Source organism: Marmota monax, unplaced genomic scaffold (assembly GCF_021218885.2).
Source record: "Marmota monax isolate L192 unplaced genomic scaffold, Marmota_monax_Labrador192_F-V1.1 WCK01_AAM20220418_F8-fsc00001, whole genome shotgun sequence".
NCBI lineage: Eukaryota > Metazoa > Chordata > Mammalia > Rodentia > Sciuridae > Marmota > Marmota monax.
Genome location: NW_026693777.1, coordinates 9,849,607 through 9,874,485, shown reverse-complemented (window position 1 = coordinate 9,874,485; position 24,879 = coordinate 9,849,607). Strand labels below are relative to the sequence as shown.

General features: G+C 33.1%; 1 protein-coding gene across 2 annotated transcripts in view; it reads right to left on the bottom strand.

The window, feature by feature from the left end:
* Positions 1 to 24,879, bottom strand: part of Fancm (FA complementation group M) — a 57,586-nt gene that overhangs the window by 21,886 nt on the left and 10,821 nt on the right. For both annotated transcript variants that reach the window (XM_046461665.2, XM_046461668.2), the window contains 9 exons: positions 22,116 to 22,248; positions 21,293 to 21,418; positions 20,468 to 20,554; positions 17,505 to 17,689; positions 13,380 to 13,586; positions 10,000 to 10,213; positions 6,049 to 6,203; positions 4,896 to 5,048; positions 1,827 to 3,720 (listed from right to left, as the gene is read on the bottom strand). In XM_046461665.2, the coding sequence (XP_046317621.1) occupies positions 1,827 to 3,720; positions 4,896 to 5,048; positions 6,049 to 6,203; positions 10,000 to 10,213; positions 13,380 to 13,586; positions 17,505 to 17,689; positions 20,468 to 20,554; positions 21,293 to 21,418; positions 22,116 to 22,248 (3,154 nt within the window). The remainder of the gene's footprint in view (positions 1 to 1,826; positions 3,721 to 4,895; positions 5,049 to 6,048; positions 6,204 to 9,999; positions 10,214 to 13,379; positions 13,587 to 17,504; positions 17,690 to 20,467; positions 20,555 to 21,292; positions 21,419 to 22,115; positions 22,249 to 24,879) is intronic.

Genomic DNA, 24,879 nt, shown 5'->3' with positions numbered 1-24,879 from the left:
TCTTGAATTCCTGATCTATGAAAACTGAGATAAATGTTATTCTAACATTTACCCCACAGAATTTTGTGGTATTCTGTAACACAGCAATAGATAATACAAATCCACACAATAAGCTTTTCCTCACATTCTGTGCTAGGGAACATCTACCCAGACAGATAAACCTGAATGATTCCTTTTTGCAAAGAAGCACTAAAAAAGAAAAACAAACTAAAAAACTTCTATGAACGAACCACATATTTGTGACAAAAATATAGAAAATGATTTAATAAACTAATGATGAAATTACTGGGGGAAGGGCACTACATAATCTGTTTTTTTCCTTTTTTCATTACCTTGTAAGGAAGCCAGAGTTAAATGAAGGGCTAGGCTACAGTAAAGAACTAATTATAGAAGGATTCCTTTTTAACTGCCTTAGTATTGTTTAAATGAGCTATTTTTTAATATATATAATATGGTAAGTGATCTTAAATCCTTCAATAGATGAAATCAAAAGTATATATTAGGAAATAAAGTATATTAGGGAATAAAGACATAGTCCCTAATAAATTATATATATATATACACACACACACACGCAAGATTATATTGCTCATCATTGTAGTTAAGTACAATGCTAAAAAAATTTTTAGCATAAATCTAACACAGAAACAGTAAAATAACCTCACCCATTAACAAAGACTTAATACAGTCACATTAAAGCAAATATTGAAAGCTCAGAGGCAAGATACACTTAGTGAAAATACATATGTCAGGACACACCTCAAACTATGCAGAACAGTCATGTTTTGAAAATTAAACCTATTTCCAGAACTCACCTTAAAAATGCTTTCATCCTACATAGAATATTCATGAATGATGCCTTCAATACTAATGAGAATAACATAAGGAAAATATTTTACAGAGGAAACTCTCATTTTATCCTACAACTATTCTTTTTCTTTAGTTATAAGGAATAAAATTCATAAATGGCAAAATAATTTGTAAATAAATTACAGTTGTGATCTATAGAATTTAAAAAATACTTAAGTCATTTTAATACCAAATATTTAGCATTATATTCTCTAGTTTTTCTGTAGCTATTAACTCAGATCACAGAAATTTTCTGGATATTCTGTGGTCTACTCTCAATCCTCTACATATGGTCTTATGTCTCAAATATTTTTGGATAAATCCTTTTACTTCAAACTATCCCACAAAATTCTTTACCTTCCTTCTTTTCCTTAGTTTCATCATCTTATTGCACATAAATTCTTTATTATTTTCAATATATCTAAATTTAAAAAATTCTGAGGAGATAAAATGACAATTAACATATATATGAAGGCTTTCCAATATAACTCAAAAGTTTGTCATCTCCTGAACCTCCTAAACAGCCACTGTCTTATTATGGTAATTTCCACATTTTACTGACATCATCAAACATATGCTATATAAATGTGTTTTACAACCACAACTTTATATTTATTTGTATATTTTACAGTACCTAGCATAATACTTTTCCCATGGCATGCATATAAAAATCTTATATTAGTAAGCATCATCTTAAGAAAAATATAATTTGACAAATATACATGTATACACACACACACACATACCCTTTATACTAAAAAGTTACATGTGGAAAAATTACAGGCATATTTCTAGACTATTCTAGAGTCATGGGTTTTTATAAAGATGGAATCTTTTTTTATTTTTCAGTTGTAGATGGACACAATACCTTTATTTATTTTTATGTGGTACTGAGGATTGAACTCAGTGCCTCACACGTGCTACACAAGTGCTCTACCACTGAGCCACAATTGCAGTCCCTAAATATAGAATCTTACCTTCAGCAGAATAATCACAGAATTGATGCAGAGAAATTTGATCACTGCTTTTAGCCTTTTCTGGAGAAAATTCTGAACCATCAAAAACTGAATCCAATGTTTCTTTGAAACGTTGTAGATTTACTTCTTCCTTATTAGAATCTGGTGTCTTAAGCATATCCTCTCTTATCTTAGAAAGTGAGCTCAATGTGTTTTTAGGAAGTGGTGTACTCATAACTTTTTCTCGTACTGGCAAAGAAAACTCAGAAAATCCAGGAGATACAAATTCTTTACCCTTTGCTGCAGTCAGTGGAAAATGTACAAAATTTGGACTGTGTATATCTTCACTTGATGGGATAGGTATGGCTCCACTGGTAAATTTTCCAACATGATCTCTTGGTTGATTTGAGACATAATGTGTATCCTTTGCCTCCTTAATACATACATTTCTTCCAGACATATCATCTTGAAGTCTACTGTTATTTGTGTCTGATGGCTGTTCTGATATTTCATCATCAGAATCTGAACTACAAAATCCTAAATCAAAGGTAATGGAAAATAAATCCCCAGAGCAATCAAAAGCATATTGATCACTCTTCCGTTTTTCCTCATGGATATCTTTCAAATCTTCATGAGATTTCCAGCTATTAGTACCACTAATAATTTGATCTTGGGATTGAGAATTATCACATAAATGTTCATCAGAAATTAAAAACTGCGAGATAGGAGCCATTTCACTTATAACAGCTTTTTTTGACACACATAAAGATTTGCAATCACTCTTCAAAGGAGAAAGGGTCACATCATTAAACTCTTCACTACCTTCTTCAAATAGTGATAAACTCTCATCCTGATTAGTTAACAACACTGGAAGGTCACTTTTAACAATATCACAGTTATTTCCGTCAACTAAGTTCTTCGCAGGATCTATGTATATTTGAACATGGTTGTTAGTCACTATATTTTCATTTTTAATATTTTTATGTACTTTATCATCAAAGCCATGGAAGCATGACTCATCAGAAATCTTATCATTAGATGCATCAGAGAGACAACTTTTTTCCGAAGAATGATTGATAAGTTTAAGTAAATCCAATCCTAATTTTTGTTGAGAATTCATAGCTGAACATGACATCAAAGAGGTGGACTTACAATTTAGTATGTGCTCTGCATAGGGTAGGGAAAGCAAATTCTCAAATGTAAAACCCTTAGCAGTTTCACATTCCAAGTCTGAGAATCCACTGAGAGGTGGAGGAGAATGAGATAAAAATCTCTCTACATTAGCAAGTACCTCTTTTGTCAATGAGTGACAATTATAAAATTTATCATCTGTTCTATCTATATAAAGCTCTTCTTCAAATGGAAGAAACAAATTAGATGAAAGAGATTTCTCATCACTAAAACTATTATAACCAGAATCTAAAAAATTTCCAGCAAAAGAACTAGATTTATTTGTAAACTGACCCTCTGTTACTAAGACACCTGGCTCATTAACACCATTTTCATTAATAGTACATGTGGCAGAAATTCCATCTGTCTTTTTACCATTTATTAAGTCTACCTGAAAAATAGTTTCAACAGTAGAATTTCTGTCAGTATCTAAAGAATTAATATCATCACAATTTTCTTTATTAAGCCAGTCTTTCTTCGTTTCTTTAGAAGTTTTTTTATTTGCAGAAACAATTTTAGTAGGTTTGATGTGAGTTTTTTTAAAAATTTCAGCATATTTCTCATCAGATTCTGTCATTAAAAGTGAACTGCCTTGATTTATATTCTTTATAAATAAAGATTTCTTGTGAGTAGTTAAGGTATCATCGGTAAGATTATTACAGTCATTCCTGGGAATGCTAAATGCCAAGCTAACATCTTTCATTTGTAAATAAGATTTCATTTCCAATTCATAGCTGCATTCATCCTGTAAATAAGGAACATAAGAAAGTCACAGGAAAACAAAACAAAATTATAATTCCAAGAAATGTTTCACTCTATATTAAATACATTGTAAACAATATTTCATTGAATGATCATCTTTTAAGTCTTAAAAATTACTCTTATAAATCAAAACAATAAATGACATGACTGAAATAATCAAATTATCTTTAATCATTTTATTCTTTTAGTCCTCACATTTAATAAACAAAGGACCCATGATAGCTAGTTATACAAATAACAAATTTAATGAATATATAAAAATAAAAATATTGACTTTTTACACTTCTAACATTTAATTTAATAATGTTCTAACTTCCTAAAAGTTAAGAAATTAATATACATTAATGAAAATCACATACATATGTTAAATTTATTCTCTCAACAATAGTAAATTAAGGACAGTGTTTAGAAACTCTTAAAACAATGGTACATATATGTCTATTAAGCTATAGCTTTGAATATATTTCTATTTATAACAAAGTCCCAAACAAGAACTTGTAAAGTGAATTTAGGAAGGAGCTTTACTTCTCTCTCAGCCATTAAGCTAAAATTACAATTTTCACCATCCCTCTTCTTTTCCCAAAATGCTACTTACTCAGGATTCCTCCCCTACTCACAGATTTGAGCAGTTAACGCCCCACTTTTTTGAATAATAAATACAATAAATACTAAAATAAGCAGTCTGTTTCCCTGCCAATAGATATGCTCCACAGAGGCAGAATGTTTTATTTAGTTTATTCACTGATGTGGCCACAAGGCCTGGAACAGAATTTGGCATATGGCTGGAACTCCGTAAACACATGTTAATTTGATGACATTGTTTTTCTGGAATAAACAACTAATTACTTTATTTACAAATATTCTCAAACAATAACTATAATAAAAATAGCAGCCACAATTTATTGAGCGCCTATTATATGCCAATTACTATTTTAAGTATCTTACATGTATTGTCATTTAATCTTCACAATAACCCTATGAAGTATCCATTATCATTATTCCTATTACATAGATGAAACTGAGGCAGATAAAATGATAATACTTATTACTCAATAAATATAAATAATACTTTTTCTTATCATTATAACTTCAAATTAAGAAAAATAAAGGGTACTTTATTTTATCACAGCAACAAAAGGAAGTTATATAAAACACTACCTCTTCATGTCTCATTCCTTCTATCATTTGCATAATGCTTACAAAATGGTGGCATCGATCTGAATGGTCAACTTGATGTGTAGGAAAAGGATGATCCTGCCACACTCTCCATTCAGAGAGAGAGAGCTGATGAATCCCAAGAGTTGGTAGAGTCTTGATTAATGATTCAAATAATAATAAAAATGATAAAAACAGACACACAGTGAGATTTCAAACTAATTTAAAAAAACACACTTAATATGCAAAAAAGCCTAACAAATAATTTTAATTCATTTAGTCTTTGTCGACTAAAATCTCAAGGAAAATGATTTAATATAAATTTGCTCCTTTAAACATATTTTTAAATAATTGTTATATGAATTACAATTTGACCATATTCCTATTTATATAGTTTCATGTTAAGAGCAAATATTTAAGCAAATATTTTTGGCTTCAAAATTATTATTTTGCTCGGTCTATAGTATAATCTAACAAGGAAATATTCATAATCTTTTGGTGATACTGATCCCAACTTTTCATGCCTGCTTCCATTCCTTACTCTTCCTTTTAATGAATAAAATAAATTCTAACAGCTGTATCTTATAGGCTTTATACATCTTCTGAAAGAAATCAGTTCTGAGGTTGTTTTTCCAGCTATAGTAATTACATATATGCAAACTTTGATCAGTTCTTTTGACTTTCATTAAGCTTATCAATGTGTTCATAATACATGAAAAAAACAAGTAACACCCAATTTAAAGTTTTAACTATACTTTAAAAACAAAAATCAAAATAGTTTGTAAAAATAAAAATGCACATGACAACAAAACTTAGTTAAATATTAAAAAAAAATCCCAAAACACAAAAGGAAACAATAGCATAGCAAACTACATGTATTACAGAGTAAAATGACAAATATGTGCCCATTTTGAAACAATTATATGGTGGGGTAAAAAATGGAAGAAAAAGCAGAACTTATGCAAAAATATCAGTTACATTTACATATAATAAATAGGAAAATTAGTAATTTTTAAAAGACAGTCTAGTTTTTCTTTTTAAACTGATTACATTCTTACTTTTTAAAGTAAGTTGATAACTCCAATCACATCACTCATTACTCACAAATCTACTGCATAATCATTATAAGGAATATCTGAAACCATGATCAACTTACTGATGTGTTTTCTCCATCCTGTAAAGATACAAACTGTACTTCAGGTAGTGTTATTTCCTTAATTTCATCGCTGTCTCTTAATCTATAGACCCTGTTCCATAACTTAAATTCTTCCTCTGATAAAAACCAGTTATTTGAATTATTTTGCCTTATTCCTGTAAGTGAAAAAATTATTGAAAAACAGTTTTTAAAAATCTGCAAAGGCAAACACAAAATATATAAATATCAACTTAAACTGTTTTGTCTACTCACATTCTCTAAGTAATTCAATTTCTTTTTTTTTTTTTAATTTATTTTTCAGTTTTCGGCGGACACAACATCATTTGTTTTGTATGTGGTGCTGAGAATCGAACCCGGGTTGCACACATGCCAGGCAAGCGTGCTACCGCTTGAGCCACATCCCCAGCCCTCAATTTCTTAAAACTATAATTTGTTATAGGAATGCAATCTGTTTATCACTTTCTGCTTCTACATATCTTCTAAACTTCTCTCATCTCTTTTAAAGTACTCCTCTGTCTAGGAACTAACCTTTAGCAATGACTTCATTTATTTTCCTTTAGAGATTACAGAAGCCAAGAACAATTAATTTTCTATGCAGCGATTCCTTATTTATTTTAGTCCTAGGGATTGTCCCAGGGGCACTCTACCCTGAGCTATATGCCTAGCCCTTTTATTTTTTATTTTGAAACAGGGTTTTATTAAGTTGCCCAAGCCAGCCTCAAACTTGTGATCCTCCTGCCTCAGCCTCCCAAATCACAGGGAACCAGGAATGCACCCAGCTCAACTCTTGTTTTTATGCTCAAAACCTACTGCATCTTGGTAAGTTGCTGAGACTGACCTGGAACTGCCTGTTTCCTGAGTTTCTGGGATTACAGGCCTTGCTACCTGCCCAACCTATTATGCAGCTTTTTAAAAGCTTTTTAATTTATTTTTTGTAATGTCAGTTTTTCATTTTTGTTGTTGTTTTCTGGTATGGGGATTGAATACTTTACTGCTAAACCACATCCCATGCCCTTTTATTTCTTGTTTTGAGACAGGGTCTCCCTAAATTGTTGAGGGTGATCTAACTTGCAATTCTCCTGCCACAGCCTCCAAGTTGCTGAAATTACAAGTGTGCACCACGCCGAACTTATCATCTCATTTTTTTTCTTTTTATTGGTTCTTTTTAGTTATACATATCATTAGAATTCATTTTGACATAATTATAAAAGCATGAAATTTGCTAATTCAGTACCCAGTACTTCCCCTTTCCCTCCCTCCCTTCTCCTCTCCATACTCCCTTCCTTCTACCCTCCTGATCTTTCTATTATAGGTTTTTTTTTTTTTTTTTTTAAATTTTAGTTAGTGTTATTATGTCATTTTTGGAAGTACCAGGCCTATTCCCCCTGCACTTTACTTCTCTTTTCCCACTGCCTATTTAAAAGTTTAAGCCTACAACCTTTTTAGTTTTAGCTTTTATCCCCACCTCAAATTTCAAACTTTCCAAAACTGCTACAATACAATCACACTAGTTTTCACTTGTAAGTTTTCATACTATATTTCTTCCAGACTTTAGATAACAAAAAAATTCCAAAAGAAGCTATGCATGAGAATGCATCTGTAGATTCAAACAACCTCAGACTGGAAATATTCGAGGTGAGGGGGATTATACCTGTACAAACATGCAGACTTTATTTTCTTGCTATTATTCTCTAAACAACACAGTATGACAACTATTACCATAACATTTATATTGTACTAAGTACTATAAGCAAAGTAGAAATGATTTAAGGTATACGAAAGGGGTCTGAGGTTGTGGCTCAGTGGTAGAGTGCTTGCCTAGCACATGTGAAACACTAGTTTCTATCCTCAGCACCACATAAAAATAAATAAATAAATAAAATAGAGGTGTTGTGTCCATCTACAACTAAAAATGGTGTTTTGTTTTTTTTTTAAGTATATGAAAGGATGTCCCTAAGATATATACATATGTTATATGTCATTGTATTTAAGGAACTTGAACATACCTGGTGGGGTCCTGAGACCAATCCCCAACAAACACAAAGAGATGATTATACATTTTTGTTATCTATCTTATCATGCAATAGTTGTCCAAAATTTATTCTTCCTAACTGCAACTTTTTACCCACTGACCAACCTCTTCCCATCCACATCCCTCCTCAAGCTTCTGGTAACCACTATTATACCTTCTACATCTGAGACACATAAAACTTTTTTAGTTTCCATGTATGATTGAGATCACGAAACATCTATTCTCTGTGAAAAGCTATACTTTTTATCTAGAAGACAAAATCAAGTCATCTGGAAAAACATACAGAGACAGATTTTTCAACATAAGGTACAATATTCTACAATTACATACACTTGTTCAACAATGAAAAGAATCCTCATTAGAATACGATATATTCCATGATTATTTAAATACAAACTAGATTCTGCTGTAATGTATAAAATAATTTTTTAAAAAAAGAACTCTCATAAAGGAATAAAAATCTATTTTTCTTTTTTTCTTAAAGAGATAGGATCTATATTACAAAGGCTAGCCTCAAATTCCTGGGCTCAAGGAATCTTCCTAACCCAGACTCCTGAATAGTGGGACTATAGGCACAGGCTACCATGCACAGGGAAGAAGTAAAATTTCTATTAACAGAAATATTCAAGTTAAGGCAGGGTATGCATTTTAAAAAGATGTTGTAATAAACATTCCTACCTTGATAATAATGATGATCCCTAAGATTCCTTCCAAATCTTAAATTACTATTATGTATTTATGATTCTTTAAAAGCCCCTTTAACATTAAGTAAAATCCAAGAAATAAACTTTTTTATTTCTAATTTTCATAGTGCAAATATTTCAAGATATTTTTGGGGGATACTGGGGATATGGCTCGGTAGTAGAGCACTTGCCTAGCATGTGGAAGGTCCTAACTTCAATCCCTAGGGTGGGAGCGGGTAATTTTCTTGGTATCAGCAAAGTCTCTATAGCTTCTAAGCTAGTGATTCTCATTACTGTGTTCTTGGCAAAAATATTTTTTTCAAAACATTATTTGTTTTTTACTCTCTCAATATTACCAGTAACTGTCTAAATTTAACCATTATCTGTTCTAAGGGTAAATATTTATGTTTCTTCCATCTGAATAAAGGAAAGGTGTTCCCTCCCCCTTTCTTAGAACATTTCCAGAGGCACTTAATGTTTCCAAGTCCTTCTTTAACCCTTTGACATATATGGAAATCTTTAAAGGATAAAGGAGCTGCTACACAGCTTTTCAAATAAAAAATGTTCATCTTAAGAATTGAGGTGCTATCTCTTTAAAATGCAAACATCAAGGAACCCGACAGTGTCCCTACCTTTTAATCACCATAAGAGTTTAGCTTAGGCACCTTTCTGGAAGTTGTCTACCTCTCATTGTCATAGAAGTAAGAGAAGTTTTATTATTCCTCTGAATAAAGGCAATTACTAACACAAACAGTTATCTCAATTACCAGGTAAATTTAGGATAAAATAGGAAAGAATGTATAGTATATGAGGACAAGTTACTGTTAATCTTAAGAACATATGTAAAGGATTATAATCACTCAGTGATATACACAGGGAGAATTTCTGTCTTTGTATTATCTTAGTAGATGCCCATAATGCACACTGTAATCTAACTTAATGCTTATTCAATATAAAAAATAATTTTCTTTTCAATACTTTGTGGAGAGGATTCTCTGGGTCGGTGATATTATTTTCAATTTTCCCCAGCGCTGCGTTTCTATCACTCTGTAAGGACAATATGTCTTTCCCCTCGCCACATGAACAGTTTCTTATTCTTCCAAAGAAAACACCCAAAACATCTTAGAAGATATACTGAGATTTTCAAAGAAATATTATATCAAGATATGACCTATCTTATCAAGATAAAAATAAGGGGGTGAATGAAGCATGTGTCAAATGGGAAACTTCATTTACCATTTCTACAGGAAAACAGAGATGAGTTCCGCTGTACATTCCGAGAGGGCTTCTTTGGTTTATACACCCCATGTGTGATGAACATTTTATGTAATTCTGGATTGATTCCATCAGGAACCATTCGTGGACTTCCTTGGTAAAAATGAAGGACATGTCTATTACCTGAAATAGCTTTATAAATATTTCTTTTGTTGGACTGACTCTGGTTGTAAGTCTGAAAAAAGAAAAAATATAAAATGTCAAATCACATTATTTCTATTATAACCACTCAGCCAAAATAAGCAATTGTTCTATTAGTTGGGGCTTATTATAAACATTAAACTAAATCCTGATTCACTTAAATGTGTAAAGAATAAAATTTCTATTGCCCCAAATTTTAAAACATAGCAGAATAATCATTGATGAGGTGTTAATTTCCAGAATATACAAAGAACTCAAAAAGCTTAACACCATAAAAACAAATAACCCAACCAATAAATGGGGAAAGGAACTAAACAGACACTTCACAGAAGAAGAAATACAATCGATCAACAAATATATGGAAAAATGTTCAATATCTCTAGCAATTAGAGAAACTTAAATTGAAACTACACTGAGATTTCACCTCACTCCAGTCAGAATGGCAATTATCAACAATACAAGTAATGTTTGGGCCCAGTGGCATAAGCCTGTAATACCAGCATCTCAGAGGCTGAGGTAGGAAGATGGTAAGTTCAAAGCCAGTCTCAGCAACTTAGTAGGACCCTGTCTCAAAACATAAAAACGGCTGGGAACTAGCTCAGTGGTTAAGTGCCTCTGGGTTCAATCATGGTACCACACTCCACTCCACACCCACCTCCCCTACAAAAAAAAAAAAAAAAAAAAAGAATACAAGTAACAATAAATGTTGGTGAGAATGTAGAAAAAAAGATATATTCATACATTGTAGATGGGAATGCAAATTGGTACAACCACAATGGAAAGTATGGAGATTAATTAAAAAACTAGGAATGGAACTACCATTTGACCCAGTTATACCACTCCTCAGTATATACTCAAAGGAGTTAAAATCAGCATACTACAGTAACGCAGCCACATCAATGTTTATAGCAGCTCAATTCACAACAGCTAAGCCCACTCAGGTGTCTTAAACAGATGAATGTTATATAATTTATATATATAAAACATTACTCAGCCATAAAGAATAATGACGACCTTGGGGCTTGGGATGTGGCATGCGTGAGGCATTGGGTTCGATCCTCAGCACCACATAAAAAAAATAAAATAAAGATATTGTAAAAAAAAAAAAAAAAAAAGGAAGAATGACCTAATGATATTTGATGGTAAACTGAAAGATCTGGAGACTACCATTCTAAATGAAATGAGCCAATCTCCCAAAACCAAAGGTCAAAAGGTCCCTCTGATATGCAAATGCTAACACACAACAAGGGGGAGGGAGTGAATAGAAATTCATTGTATTATACAAAAGGGAATGAAGGGAAGGGAACACCAAAAAAATGTTTGTTAACACTTTAGCCCTTTTTATGTTTTATTTTGAGATAGGGTCCTGCTAAGTTGTTTAGGGCCTCACCAAGTTGTTGAGGCTGGCTTTGAATTTGCCATCTTCCTGCATTAGCCTCAACTGGGATTATTAGGAATAGGAAAGGCAGTGGAATGAATCTGACATCACTTTCCTATGAATATACCAGTGAATCTCAATATCACCTATCTCCACAAGACTGGGATACTAAATAGAATAAGATATACTCCATGTTTGTACAATACGTCAAAATAGACTCTACTGTTATGTATAACTAAAAAGGACACATTTTAAAAAAGAATCCTTGATGAAAATCATTTCAAAAGCTATTATTACAGCCGAGTGTGTGGACCATGCCTGTAATCCCAGCAGCTTGGGAGGCTGAGGCAGGAGGATTGCAAGTTCAAAGCCAGCCTCAACAATTTAGTGAGACCCTAAGTAACTTCGTGAGACCCCATCTCAAAACAAAAATTAAAAGGGCTGGGGATATGGATCAGTGGTTAAGCATCCCTGTGTTCAACACCTGGCACATACCTCCCCCCCAAAAAAACTGTTATTATAAAGCCTATCTTAGCAACAATCTTACACAAAGGAAATCTATTTTTTGTTTGTTTGTTTGTTTTTGAATAAGGCAGATAATTACAAAAAAAATGTAAGGTCACATAAGTGTAAGGTGACACAATTAAAACTCAGTTCCATTTGTTAATAATATCTAACCTTTTACAAGCTACCAAACATTTCATTTATAAGGGTCATTTTAAAGATAAACTGAATGTTATAAACAAAGGTGTTATAATCACAAGGAAAGTTTAAGGGAAAAGAATTAATTGTTTAGGCTGATTTTAAAGAAAATATAAAACACTTCAATTCAATTTTTATCTGGGTACAGAGACACACACGTGTAATCCCAGTGACTCAGGAGGCTGAGACAAGAATAGCAAGTATGAGGCCACTCTCAACAACGTAGTGAGACTCAATTTGGGGAAAAAAAAGGGGGGGAGCTAGAAATGTAGCTAAGTGGTAAAGTACCCCTGGTTAAATCTCCAGTACTAAAATAATTAAATAAAATAAAATCATATTTAAAAAACTATCATAACTGAGAATATCTTTAATAGGAAACTAAATACTTGACATTGAACTTGCCCCAATAAAATGAAAGTTTGTTAAAACTTTAGTGTAACAAATGCAAGATATCATATATAACATTTAGGAAATTCTATCCAACATTATAGCAAAGTATGAATATAACTCAAGTTCTTTATCACTTAGAATACACGTCAACAAATTTTGATAAAAGGCCAGGATTTGCAGATCATACATACTGTCTCTGGTGCATATTCTTTGGTATTTATTTTATCAAAAACCATTCTCCATTTTTTTAAATTTAAAAAAAAGAACTAAGATAAACAAATTCAAACAAATCTTAGAAATACAGGGAAATAGTAAAACATAGTAGTATATCCTGGTTATTACATCTAGCTGTCTCTGAATTAATGCTGAAATACTAAAATGTGGGAGGCTGGCTGGTTTGTTCTGCAGTACTGAGGATTGAACCCAAGGCTCCTCCACAGCCCCAGTACTTTTGATTTTGAGACAGGGTCTTGCTAAGTTGCCCAGGCTGGCCTCAAAGGCCCTGGGTTCAATCCCCAGCACCACACACACACAAAAAATGGGAAACTGAATCTAGTTAGAAATTCTTATTATAAGAAAAGAACATTTCAAACCCAACACAAAGGGAAAAAAATAAACTACAATTACCTACAGATTATTTGGACCTAGAATGCTAAATTATTGGCAGTAGTCTTTCGACTGTATTTTTCAAATTTCTAATGTCAAATCATGTTTTTATATGTCTACTTACACGTTCCTCTCGTCCTTCAGCAAGAATAACAACAATCCTGCCTTGACGTTTACGGCCAGTTCTACCCATTCGTTGTATAAGACGAATTGGGCTCTTCTGGGCATCAAAACATATTATAAGATCAACTTCTCCTATATCCAAACCTTCTTCACCAACACAGGTAGAAACCAATGTGTTGTAACCACCATCACGAAACCGCTTCACTACCTAAAATAAAAATGACTTAAAACTGCTAGATACAAATGAAAGAGAATTGCAGATCAAGGCATATTGTTCTCACTCATTACAAAATGGTGAATTCAGATTAAAAATCAACTTTAATGATATCACAGAACATGAAAAAATGCATAAAATGGCAATCTAAGCAAAAGAAATTTTCATAAAATGGAAAGAGCAGTCCCAATTATGATTCTATAAGGAATTGTCAACAATTTTAACAGTTTCTCACTCAAGGAGAAGATTCTGACTTTATTTTTTTTTAAACATTTATTTTTTAGGTGTAAATGGACACAACACAATGCCTTTATTTTTATGTGGTGCTGAGGATGGAACCCAGGTCCCACCCATGCTAGGCGAGCACTCCACCGCTGAGCCACAATCCCAGCCCCCTGATTTTATTTTTTAGCATCACTAAAAGGGGCATAGGAGAAGTAAATAGCCTACAGATATTACCCCTACTTCTTACAACTTAGACCTAAATGTATGATTAGGTAAATTAAGAACGCTTTATTACTCCCAGAATTCATATCATACCTTTTCATAATGTCATTTCAGGTTTTCTCTCTGATTATTTTATGAAACCACAATAGTATAAGAATGAATTAATGAAAAAATCAGCAAAGCTTTTTGAAAAACTTTCTAGACTTATAAACTTAGTCTCAACTGTGTGAGCCCCAGTTTTTCCATACATATCAACACCACCGCTGGCAGGTTTGTATATGGGGGAGTAATAATGGTGGTAATTAAAAGAGAAATGCAACATCAAAAGCTGAATTGGCTGATGATAGTTACTATAATGAAGGGCATACTATGTACCAAGTACTAAACTTGAGCACTAGATACTGTTCCCAACAATCCTATGAGGTAGATATCATCAACCCATTTTATTAAAGAAACTGAAGATCTGAAAGGTAAGATTAAGATGTTTGTCTAAACTCTCCTAAGTACTTATTAGCATTTGAATTTAGATATCTGACTCCAAAAATTTATTATTTTAATCCTTAAAAATAACCACCTGAAAAGTGAGGTAATAAAATATAAACATAAAGTTATCAGATTAATTCCTCTTATAAACCTTTACAGTATCATTGATCAAATGATTTTCCTTCAATATGGAAAACCGCAGTACAGGGAGAACTAATTATCAGAACTGGAATCTGTAATGGATTAAGATAAGGGAAGATTTGGATTAAGACAGGGGAAGATTTAATACTATGTGTATCTAACATAGTAACACAGGTGTCCTTTTTTACCAGAGAAGGGAAAAAATGGGCCACAGTGCAAGAGGTAGAAAAATGAAAGTGTTTAATATAGTCAATAGATTAATAAAGGATGTTAACGGTCAAAATTTAAAGTGTTACTTATTTGCCTAGGATTGATCTGTCATTGAATATTCACTTCTGTGAACTTTTCCCATGCATTCAAGACATATATTCAATTGTATATTCAACATCACTACTGGATATTTAAAACAATGCTACTTAAAGTGTGGTCAATGATCTGTTTATACTGTGCCAGCCTGTGAACTATTTATTACTGGTTGGCAACAAGTACAAAAATTGAAAGTAATGGTTTAGAAATTTGACAGAATAAGTTTTATATTTGCTGACTCTAACGAAAAAAAGTAAAACAGACTAGAGCTTTGGTTTTCATCAGTTTTACTTATCTAGCAATTCATTTTTATTATATTCTTCCAAAGTATCAGTTTGTGAAGCAAGTGGAAGGAAATAAAGTGGTCATTATCAGTTTTGGAAAAACATTAATCTAACAGGCCTGACACAATTAACATCCAAAACTAAGCTCCAGATACTCTCTCCAAAACCTGTTTTTACTGCACTCTATCCATCTAAGTTGATAGTTATCTCAGCTGCTCAGACAAAAAAAATCTGGAATCATCCTAGGAGTTACACTTAATATTCCTTTATCTCACATACTATTCTAATTTGTGGATAAATATTATCAGTTTGACTTCTGAAATATACCTCAATTATTTCTCACAAGCTTTCCTACTACGACTCTAGTTCAAGCCATCATATCTTCAGTTTGAATAGTAGTAAGCCTCAACTGTTCTCCCCGTGTCTACCAAGGTGATTCTTTCAAAATATAAATAAAATCATGAACTTCCTCTGCTCCAAACCCTCCAATGATTTCTTCTCATCTCATTTAGGGTAAAAACAGAAATCATTAAAATGGAAATGACCGGGCTGGGGATACAGCTCAGTTGGTAGAATGCTGGCCTTGCACGCACAAGATCCTAGGTTCAAACCCCAGCACCACAAAAAGATAAATAAATAAATAAAATGGAAATGACCAACAGAGCCCTAAAGGATCTGCTTCTACTGTTCCTCCTTGACCTAATCAGTTTCTAAATAAATGGATAATTTAATCACAACTATTTGCATAAAAGCCCATTTCAGAATAAAATGGCTGTAATGAAAGTAATTATATAAAGAAATAATAAGAAGAGCTGTTACCTTGGCCTACATAAAAAGATTATTGATATAAATAAACAAATCCTAACTCACTCAAATTGAACTCAGTGGCACTTGACTACTGAGCCACATCTTTAGCCCTATTTTGTATTTTATTACAGAGAGGGTCTCACTGAGTTGCTTAGTGCCTCGCTAAATTGCTGAGCCTGGCTTTGAACTTGCAATCCTCCTGCCTCCACCTCCCAAGCCCCTGGGATTACAGGTGTGCACCACCGCACTCGGCCCAGTTAAGTTTCTTACAGGGCCTAACAAGATCAGGAAATAGTGACTTCAGGTAATATTGACACCGGCAAAGACCAGATTGGATATTTCCAATAGACACTGTATTTCAAATATTGAAAATGCTTGACCCCCCCAAGGCAAAAAATTTGACTTTATTTTTCATTTATATATAACTGTTAAAATTAGCAATAATCACTAGATGTCTACATCCTTTAAATTACTTATAATCTGATGTTACAACAGGTAAAGGTGTTGTTTTCTTCAGACTAAAGAAATTTCCACACCATATTCAGTAAGCATAAATGGCTTCTTGAGAGTACAGTGCAGACAAGTCTAACAGTATTTAAAATAAGAGGAATTCCTCAACTACTACTGTAAAAAATCAAGAAAGGAGCTGTTGAAATGAACTGCACATTAAAGACACACCTATTTATAAGTAACTATTGATATATGGACTAAAAATAGCTAATCTGCAAAAACCTACAGATTTATAAAAACCGATAGTCTAAAATCCCCCTCAAAATGTCACAGCACTTCTTAAATTTATGACTTCTTATTCAGAGCACTGGGCTACCTCAAATATATTATGGTTTCCTCTAACCATACGTTTAAAATAAGATTTTTAGAGCAGGGGTTGTAGCTCAGTGGTAAAGCACATGCCTAGAATGTGGGAGGCACTGGATTCGATTCTGAGAACCATATAAATAAATAAAATAAGGTCCATGGACAACTAAAAAAAAATAAATTAAAAAAAAATCCTTCTTTAAAAAAAGATTTTTAAGTAACTGATGAAAGAGATAAGCTCATTATTGGTTTAGAAGAAATTATTAAAGTCACTTAAATAGTAAACATTTACTAAGAACTCTACAATAAGATATCACTTAATGCTTACAACAACGCTGTGAAGTATATTTAAAAATAAGTAAAAAAACTTGTAAGTGGTAGAATTCCAACCTAGATTGTATGGACCTAGTATAATATATTAACTATTATACTTTAGGTTATGAAAAATAATAAAACTTTCAAAACCACTAAAACACTACCTGATCTTTCAAAATAAGATAATCTTTATTCACATACTTACTATAAAATTATTTTCAGTAGTCAATTGCCAGTACGTTAAAATAAAAATAACCTTAAGTACAAAGATAATCAATTTTATTTTTATTTCATCACCTCCAAAAATACTTACCTCCAGTTGCTCCTTCTGAGTAAAACCTTTCATGCTTTTCCCTGAAGCATGGCCAACAAAAGTCATTACCCTAATAATTGGCCGATGCTGTAAAAACATTTCTGCAATTTCTTGAACACTATCTCGAAATGAAGAGAAGATCATAACTCTGGTCTCACCAAATTTCTTTTCGGAGGTGTTTTGAGCTATATAACAGAAAATATTTCAATTAAAAGTTTCTGAAAAACATTTAGATAAGAACTAGTCAAAATACAAGTCTGAAACTATATACTAATAAACAATAATTCTTTTTTAAAAATATTTAACTATATTTTAACTATTCTTTACTATATTTTCTAGTAATTTTTAATAAGGCTGGCGCCCTATTTCTCATTGGCTGTCACAGTACTAAATAAATCACACAAGAGTTATCAGAATCACTTTTGACCAGCCCTTCTGTTTACTAAAGACTAATTTAATATAGGCCATGCATCCCAAAATCTGCTATACTTGAAATTCCTAAACATAAATGCAGAATATACTCTACAGTCAATTCCAAAGCTGTTCCCAATGTATCTACGCTTGGGAGACAGTAAATAAGCTAATGAGAACATGATTTTTGTGGCTGAGCCACTTCCTTTCTGGGTGATTGTAAATAAAGGTATTAAATTTCTTTGAGGTTTAGTTTCTTCTTATTTAAAAAGGATTGATGATTAACAGGAAGTAAAAAATAGTTTTTTGCACGTAATAATTGATTCATAATTACAACTTGAGTGGATGTTTTGGTGATTATTTCTTTTTGTCCAATAAAGGCTATTTTTTTTTTTCCGGTGGCAGAGAGTATGCTGGGGATTGAACCCAGAGGCATATTACTACTGAGCCACATCCCCAAACCTTTTTATTTTTATTTTGAGACATGGTCTCATTAAGTTGCTTAAGTTCTCACTAAATTGCTGGGGCTGAACTTGAACTTGTGAGGCAAGCACTCTACCAACTGAGCTATATCCCCAGCCCTTGAACTTGAACTTGTGATCCTCCTGCCTCAGCCTCGTAAACTGCTGGGATTACACCGCACACAGCTTATTATTATTTCTTTTGTTTATGAATTTGGTTAGGAATTTTACAATTCTTTTTTTTTTTTTTTTTTTTTGTGGTGGGGAGTTACACTCTGAAGTATATTTAAAAATAAGTAAAAAAAACTTGTAAGTGGTAGGGATTGAACTCAGGGGCACTAAACCACTGAGCCACATCTCCAGCCCTATTTTGTACTTTCTTTAGAGACAGGGTCTCATTAAGTTGCTTAGCACTTTGCTTTTGCTGAGGCTGGCTTTGAACTCTTGATCCTCCTGCCTCAGCCTCCCAAGCTGCTGGGAATCCAGGTGTGTGCCACACGTCTGGCCCTTTTTTCTTTTTTATGACTTATATTAACTATCAGATGTGTGCCAAAGACTACAGTACGCATATTTTATATTAACTAATTTAATCTTCACTACAACCCTAAAGACTAATCTAATGCATATAAATTATAGTACTTAAGCAACAAGCAAGTTCACAATGCATACAAGCAATAAACACAATAAGCAAAAAGTAGGACTTGCAGGAAGCAGCTCTAACAAGTAAAATTATTCTAGACAAACCTCCTTTGAATTGTCATTGCATCAAGCCTTTGTATCTGTTAACTCCTGATACACTGCTACTTTCACCACGAAGCCTATCTCTGACTTACTGGAGCTTGCCTTTCTACCCTCATTTCAATGAAGCTCCTTGTACCAAAGCTATCCACAACTTTCATATTGCCAAATTCAATGAATACTTTTCAGTTCATTTTACCACATTTCTCAGCAAAATTGAACATTATTCACGCTTTCCTACTAATATAGTCTCTTCCCTCAGCTTCTATCATACTTCACTTGGTTTCCTCATCAAGATCCTTGGTAGCTTTCTTTCTCTGAACTCTAAATGCTGTTATTCTTCAGGACACCATTCTGGACCCTCTTCTGTCTCCAAACTATCTTCCTGGTGATCACATCCATTCCTGAAACTTTAAATATTATCTTTATGCTGATGACTCCAAAATTTATTCATATATATGCAAATACATAAAAATAGCCCAGACCATTCTTCTGAAATCCAGATTTATTTGTCCAGTGCTTACTTGACATTTCTACTTGGATGACTCAGAACCATCTTAACATGTTTGCTCTTTCCTCTCTATGTTGTTCTTGTATTTTTTAATTAACAAGTGAAAATACATTTATGATATACACTTTATATACATATGTATATATACATACACACATACATTTTTGAAAGGTTAAATCAAGCTAATAAACATATGTGCTACCTTACATATGTATCCTTGCTGTTCTTTGCTGCTAGTGATGGTTTCAAAAACCATAAACAGCCATAGATTAAAAAACCAAGTTTTGAGTTGGCCTACCAGCCATGCATGCATGATCTAGCCTTTGCTACCTCTCACCTATACCACTCTCATCCTCATTCACACCACTATAGCCACATTGGTCTGCTTACTAGTCCTTAATCATCATACCAAGCACCCTACTGCCTCAAGATCTTTGAATCTGCTATACTCTGCCTGGAATGATCCTCCCCCAGAAATTCTGAAGGTTTGTTCCACTATCACTCTAGAGGCAGGTCTTCTCTAGTCGCCCTATAAAATAACTCTCATCCATGATGTTCCCTCTCTTTCTCTGTCTCCTTTCCTACTTCACATTTCCCTGCCACTATATTATACAAAGTTTCATTGCCTTCTTCCCCTGTGTTGCACCAAACTGAATTTTTTCGTAGATTAATTAACATTCCCACTATTTCCCTTACTCCCACCCTTCCAAACTTTCTCAGAGCTTTTAATATTCATTATCCAGAATAATTAAAAATCCACCTTCTTCAAGAAAAGTTAGTACAACTACAAATTTAGTTTTAGTTCTTTCAAAACTTTCCTTGAACCATAAATTATTACCTACCATTCCATGATCTGAAGTGTTCAACTACAACTTCTTCTAATTTCTTTAACTTTGGATGACTATAGAAAAACTTTTTATCTTTATCTCCTGTGGAAAAAAAATCAAACATTCTCTTAGTATTTTTCCATATTAATTATTCTAATGTATATGAAGATATCCTTTTCAAATTACATGCTAAAATTTTCCTTTTTTTTTTTTTTTTTTTTAGTGGTACCAGAGATTGAACCCAGAGCATCAAGCATGCTATCTAAGTTCTGTACTGCTGAGCTACATCCTCATTTTAAACAGTAAGTAGCATCTACATAGCACATAAGCATATCAGAAGAAAATATTGGAATTTTTATGAAACTTATATTCTAAAAGAGAATCCAAATTGAAAAAGGGGAAAGAGTACATATTTAGTCAAACTCTAAATCAATTTTTGGCAGTTCTGAGAATTTCACTATTAGTAACCACTACTAATATCTATTACGTATACGGCTGACTACATTAATTCTAACAGAATAAAATCTTTAAACCTGTTGTTACATAAATACAAATAGACGTTTACATCAACGGAGCAAAATTTCAAAATTAATTTTAAATATATATTTATTAATTTATAAACTAATTTTAAACATGTTATATATATATATATATATATATATATATATATATATATATATATGAATGATTACTGGTTTTTTATACTGAGACATGGTCTTGCTGTGTTACATAAGCTGGGCTAATGCAATTCTCATGCCTCAGCTTCTCAAGTAGCTAGGACTACAGGCATGTACCACCACTCCTGGTAAACCAATATATAATTTTTGTTTTAAATCAGACCTTTTTGGATAGCAGAAACGTCACTTGCTGAAGTATCACACATATGTGCAAATATGCTCTCTAGATGATTATAGAGTTTCATGAAGTCCTCATTTCGACTAAGCTCATTTTTGGCCCGTGTCATTCCTTTAAAATTTAGAAAAAAATTTACAAATAAACTTAATAGCAATCTAGTCAGATTTATTATTTATTAAAAAATTAAACTTCAACATTGAATGAAAATTTTAAAACAATGATCTCATCAAATTTATTTATTTATTTTAAATATTTATTTTTTAGTTGTAGTTGGACATATATGTTTTTATTTTTTATTATTTATATGTGGTGCTGAGGATCGAACCCAGGGCCTCGCACGTGCCAGGCGAACACTTTACTGCTGAGCCACAACCCCCAGCCCCAACCTTATCAAATTTAAACATGAAAGTCGGCAACTTTTGGGCTGGGGATGTGGCTCAAGCGGTAACGCACTCGCCTGGCATGCATGCGGCCCGGGTTTGATCCTCAGCACAGCATGCAGGCAGGGATGTTGTGTCCGCCGAAAACTAAAAAAAATTAAAAATGAATATTGAAATTCTCTCTCTCTTTCTCTTTAAAAAAAAAAAGAAAAAGAAAGTCAGCAACTTTTTCCAATTCCATATTCACATATATATTAATAAATTACTTTCCTTTTTCAGTAATTTTCAAAAACAAATACAGCCATTTATTACATAACTAGCCCCCTGCTTTGAAGAATAAAGCATTTTTAAGACACTCCAATTGGTCAATTTGTCTTTAACCAAAATGACACGTGCATTATTTCTTTAAATAATTTCATATAATTTACCTTTTGTTCCATCCATAATTCCACAAAGGAAGAAATATAATGATCTCATTCCCATTTGCTGCAATAATTCATAACCGTGATATAAACTAATACAAATGGCAAACTCTCCCTCAATTATGCCTTGTTGTTTTCCCTAGAAAAACAAGCACATATCACACTTAAACAAAGAAATGAAGATATATCCTCCATGCCTAAGTTATCAGGCCAACAGTCAGTATATCATTTATAATAAAATTTAAATGATCATAATAATTATTCCATGCTAGACTAACATTTACTGGTTCTATTAAACAGCATTGTACAGAAAAGTATACTTTCACATGAAATCTGAAGTTTCCATATAATATCTGCCCCCTTACTTTTGTCTTTAATTCAACTGAAAAGTTTACATTTTAAAGAAAAACAGAGAGAAAAACATTTATCATATTATTTCTCTTTATAGGTAAATTACTAGTCCTTTATAAATTCATGTCCTTTCTATTTATTTATTTATTTTTTAAATATTCTGTGCTGGGGTTGTACCCAGAGGTGTTCTACATCCCCAGTCCTTTTTATTTTTTTATTTTGAAATCATCCCAATAAGTTGCTGAGGCCGGTCTTGAACTTGTGATTCTCCTGTCTCAGCCTCCCAAACTGATACTGAGACCCTTTCTCAAAATAAAATATAAAAGGGTCTGGGTATAGACCAGTGATAAATCACCTCAGGGTTCAATCCCAGGACCAAAAAGTAATAATAATAACAAAGACAATTTATTAAGTACCTACAATATGCACTAAGCTGGATATATGAGATACAACAGAAATGGACATGTCAGTTCTGGACCTATCCTCATGAAAGTTATCAGCAAAAGGACAAATGTTTAATCAGACTGTTGAACACCAAGGCTTAATACCAGGTATACATGTCATAATATCTGACACAGAGCACTAAACACTGTTCTAAGTATATTACCCAAACAAAATAATTTAATATTTAGGAAGTAGGTACTATTGTTATACTCATTTTACAGAAAAGGAAAGCTCAAAAAGGTGATAAGTAGCAGAGTTAGTACTTAAATCCAGGAAATTTGGTCAATAGGCCTTGTACTTCAATCAGTACTTATCCTTGTGGAAAAATGTAGCATACATTCCTTTCATGGGAGTGTGCAGCAGGTGTACTCACATAAGAGAGTTTTAAAAGAAGTCCACTAAGAATATATTTTAGTTATTTTACTTTATTCAGGATGAAAACTGTTTTACCTTACATTTTTAGAAATATTTAACATTAGTGACAGTCATTTTAAATGTTTCCAGGGCAGCAATAAAGCCTAAAATGTCACCCTAATTAACCTAAAAAAAGCAAATCCACCTTTCTATAAAACATAAACCCTTACCAATAAGATCAAGTTCAACAGTTATAAAAGTTTATTAAAGTTACAGAAAATGATCCTTTATTTTTTGATACTGGGGATTGAATCCAGGAGAACTTTTTAATTTTAACTTTGAAACAGGATCTCACTAGTTTGCTGAGGGTCTTGTTAAGAAGTTGCCCAGGCTTGCCTCAAATTTATGATCCTCCTGCCTCAGTGTCCCAAGTTGCTGAGATTACGGGTACACATCACTGCCTTCTTTTAATTGGTTCTGTTCTTTTGCACATGAATCACCTCCCAGTTCAAGAATGACTCATTGCCTTCTTAGGCCGGTGAGCCTCTCTGACTATGAACCTAGCTTGATGGATATTTTTGTATTCATCTACTTTTTTTCCTATGAAGATTAGGAAAAAGAAACTTGCTTTGATATTTTCTCCAACTGCTAGTGAAGTGGCACCCTCTTTCTCCACCATGGCTGATTTTAGGACTGTCAGCAAAAGAGTCTCTGAGAAAGAGTCCAATGTAGATAGACTTCCTATTTTCGTGTTGCCCTGTTTTACTTGGCCACTGGCTGAGAAGATACCAGCACTCCAGGTGCTGGACACCCCCTTACTAGTTTTTCACAAATGTATCCAGTATAGTACTTTGAAGAAATGTGCAAACAAGGCCTCTGGCTTTGAGCTGGGCTTCACAGAGATGTCTACATTTTTAAGATAAGTTACAAATGGGCTCCATGGTAACAGCTGGCAGGGGAAAAATAGAAAGGGAGAAGAAGCTCTCCCCTTCTCAGGTGCTGTCCTTGAAGAGTTAACTTGCCCAGAACAGTGAAAGATAAAGCTGCTTTTATGTGAACTTCTGCAGACTTTGAACTTCTGAGCCCCTCCCCTTACATGCTGGGTATAAAACTCTGAAACTCCCTGAACTCGGGGTTCAGGAGATTGATTACAGCAAAAGCTGTGCCCTCTGAACCTGGCTGAAGCCAAATAAAACTGTTTCCAGCTATCTTCGGTGCCTTGCCTCGTTTGTCCCTACAACACTAGTATTAAGAGTAAGACTGGGACTGGGACTGGGGCTATAGCTCAGTGGCAGAGTGCTTGCCCAGCACATGTGAGGCACTGGGTTCAATTGTTAGCACCACATAAAAATAAACAAATAAAATAAAGGCATGCTATCCATCTACAACTAAACAAATAAATAAATAAATAAAAGAATAAGACTAGGGCTGGGGATATAGCTCAGTTGGTACAATGTTTGCCTCGCAGGCACAAGGCCCTGGATTTAATCCCCAGCACCACCAAAAAAAAAAAAAAAAAAAAAAAAGACTAAATGCTCTGGGTCTCAAGTTTAGTTAGCATATACCACCTCAAGGATATATGACTTTACAAAATAGGAATGGACTTAAAGATCAATTTTTT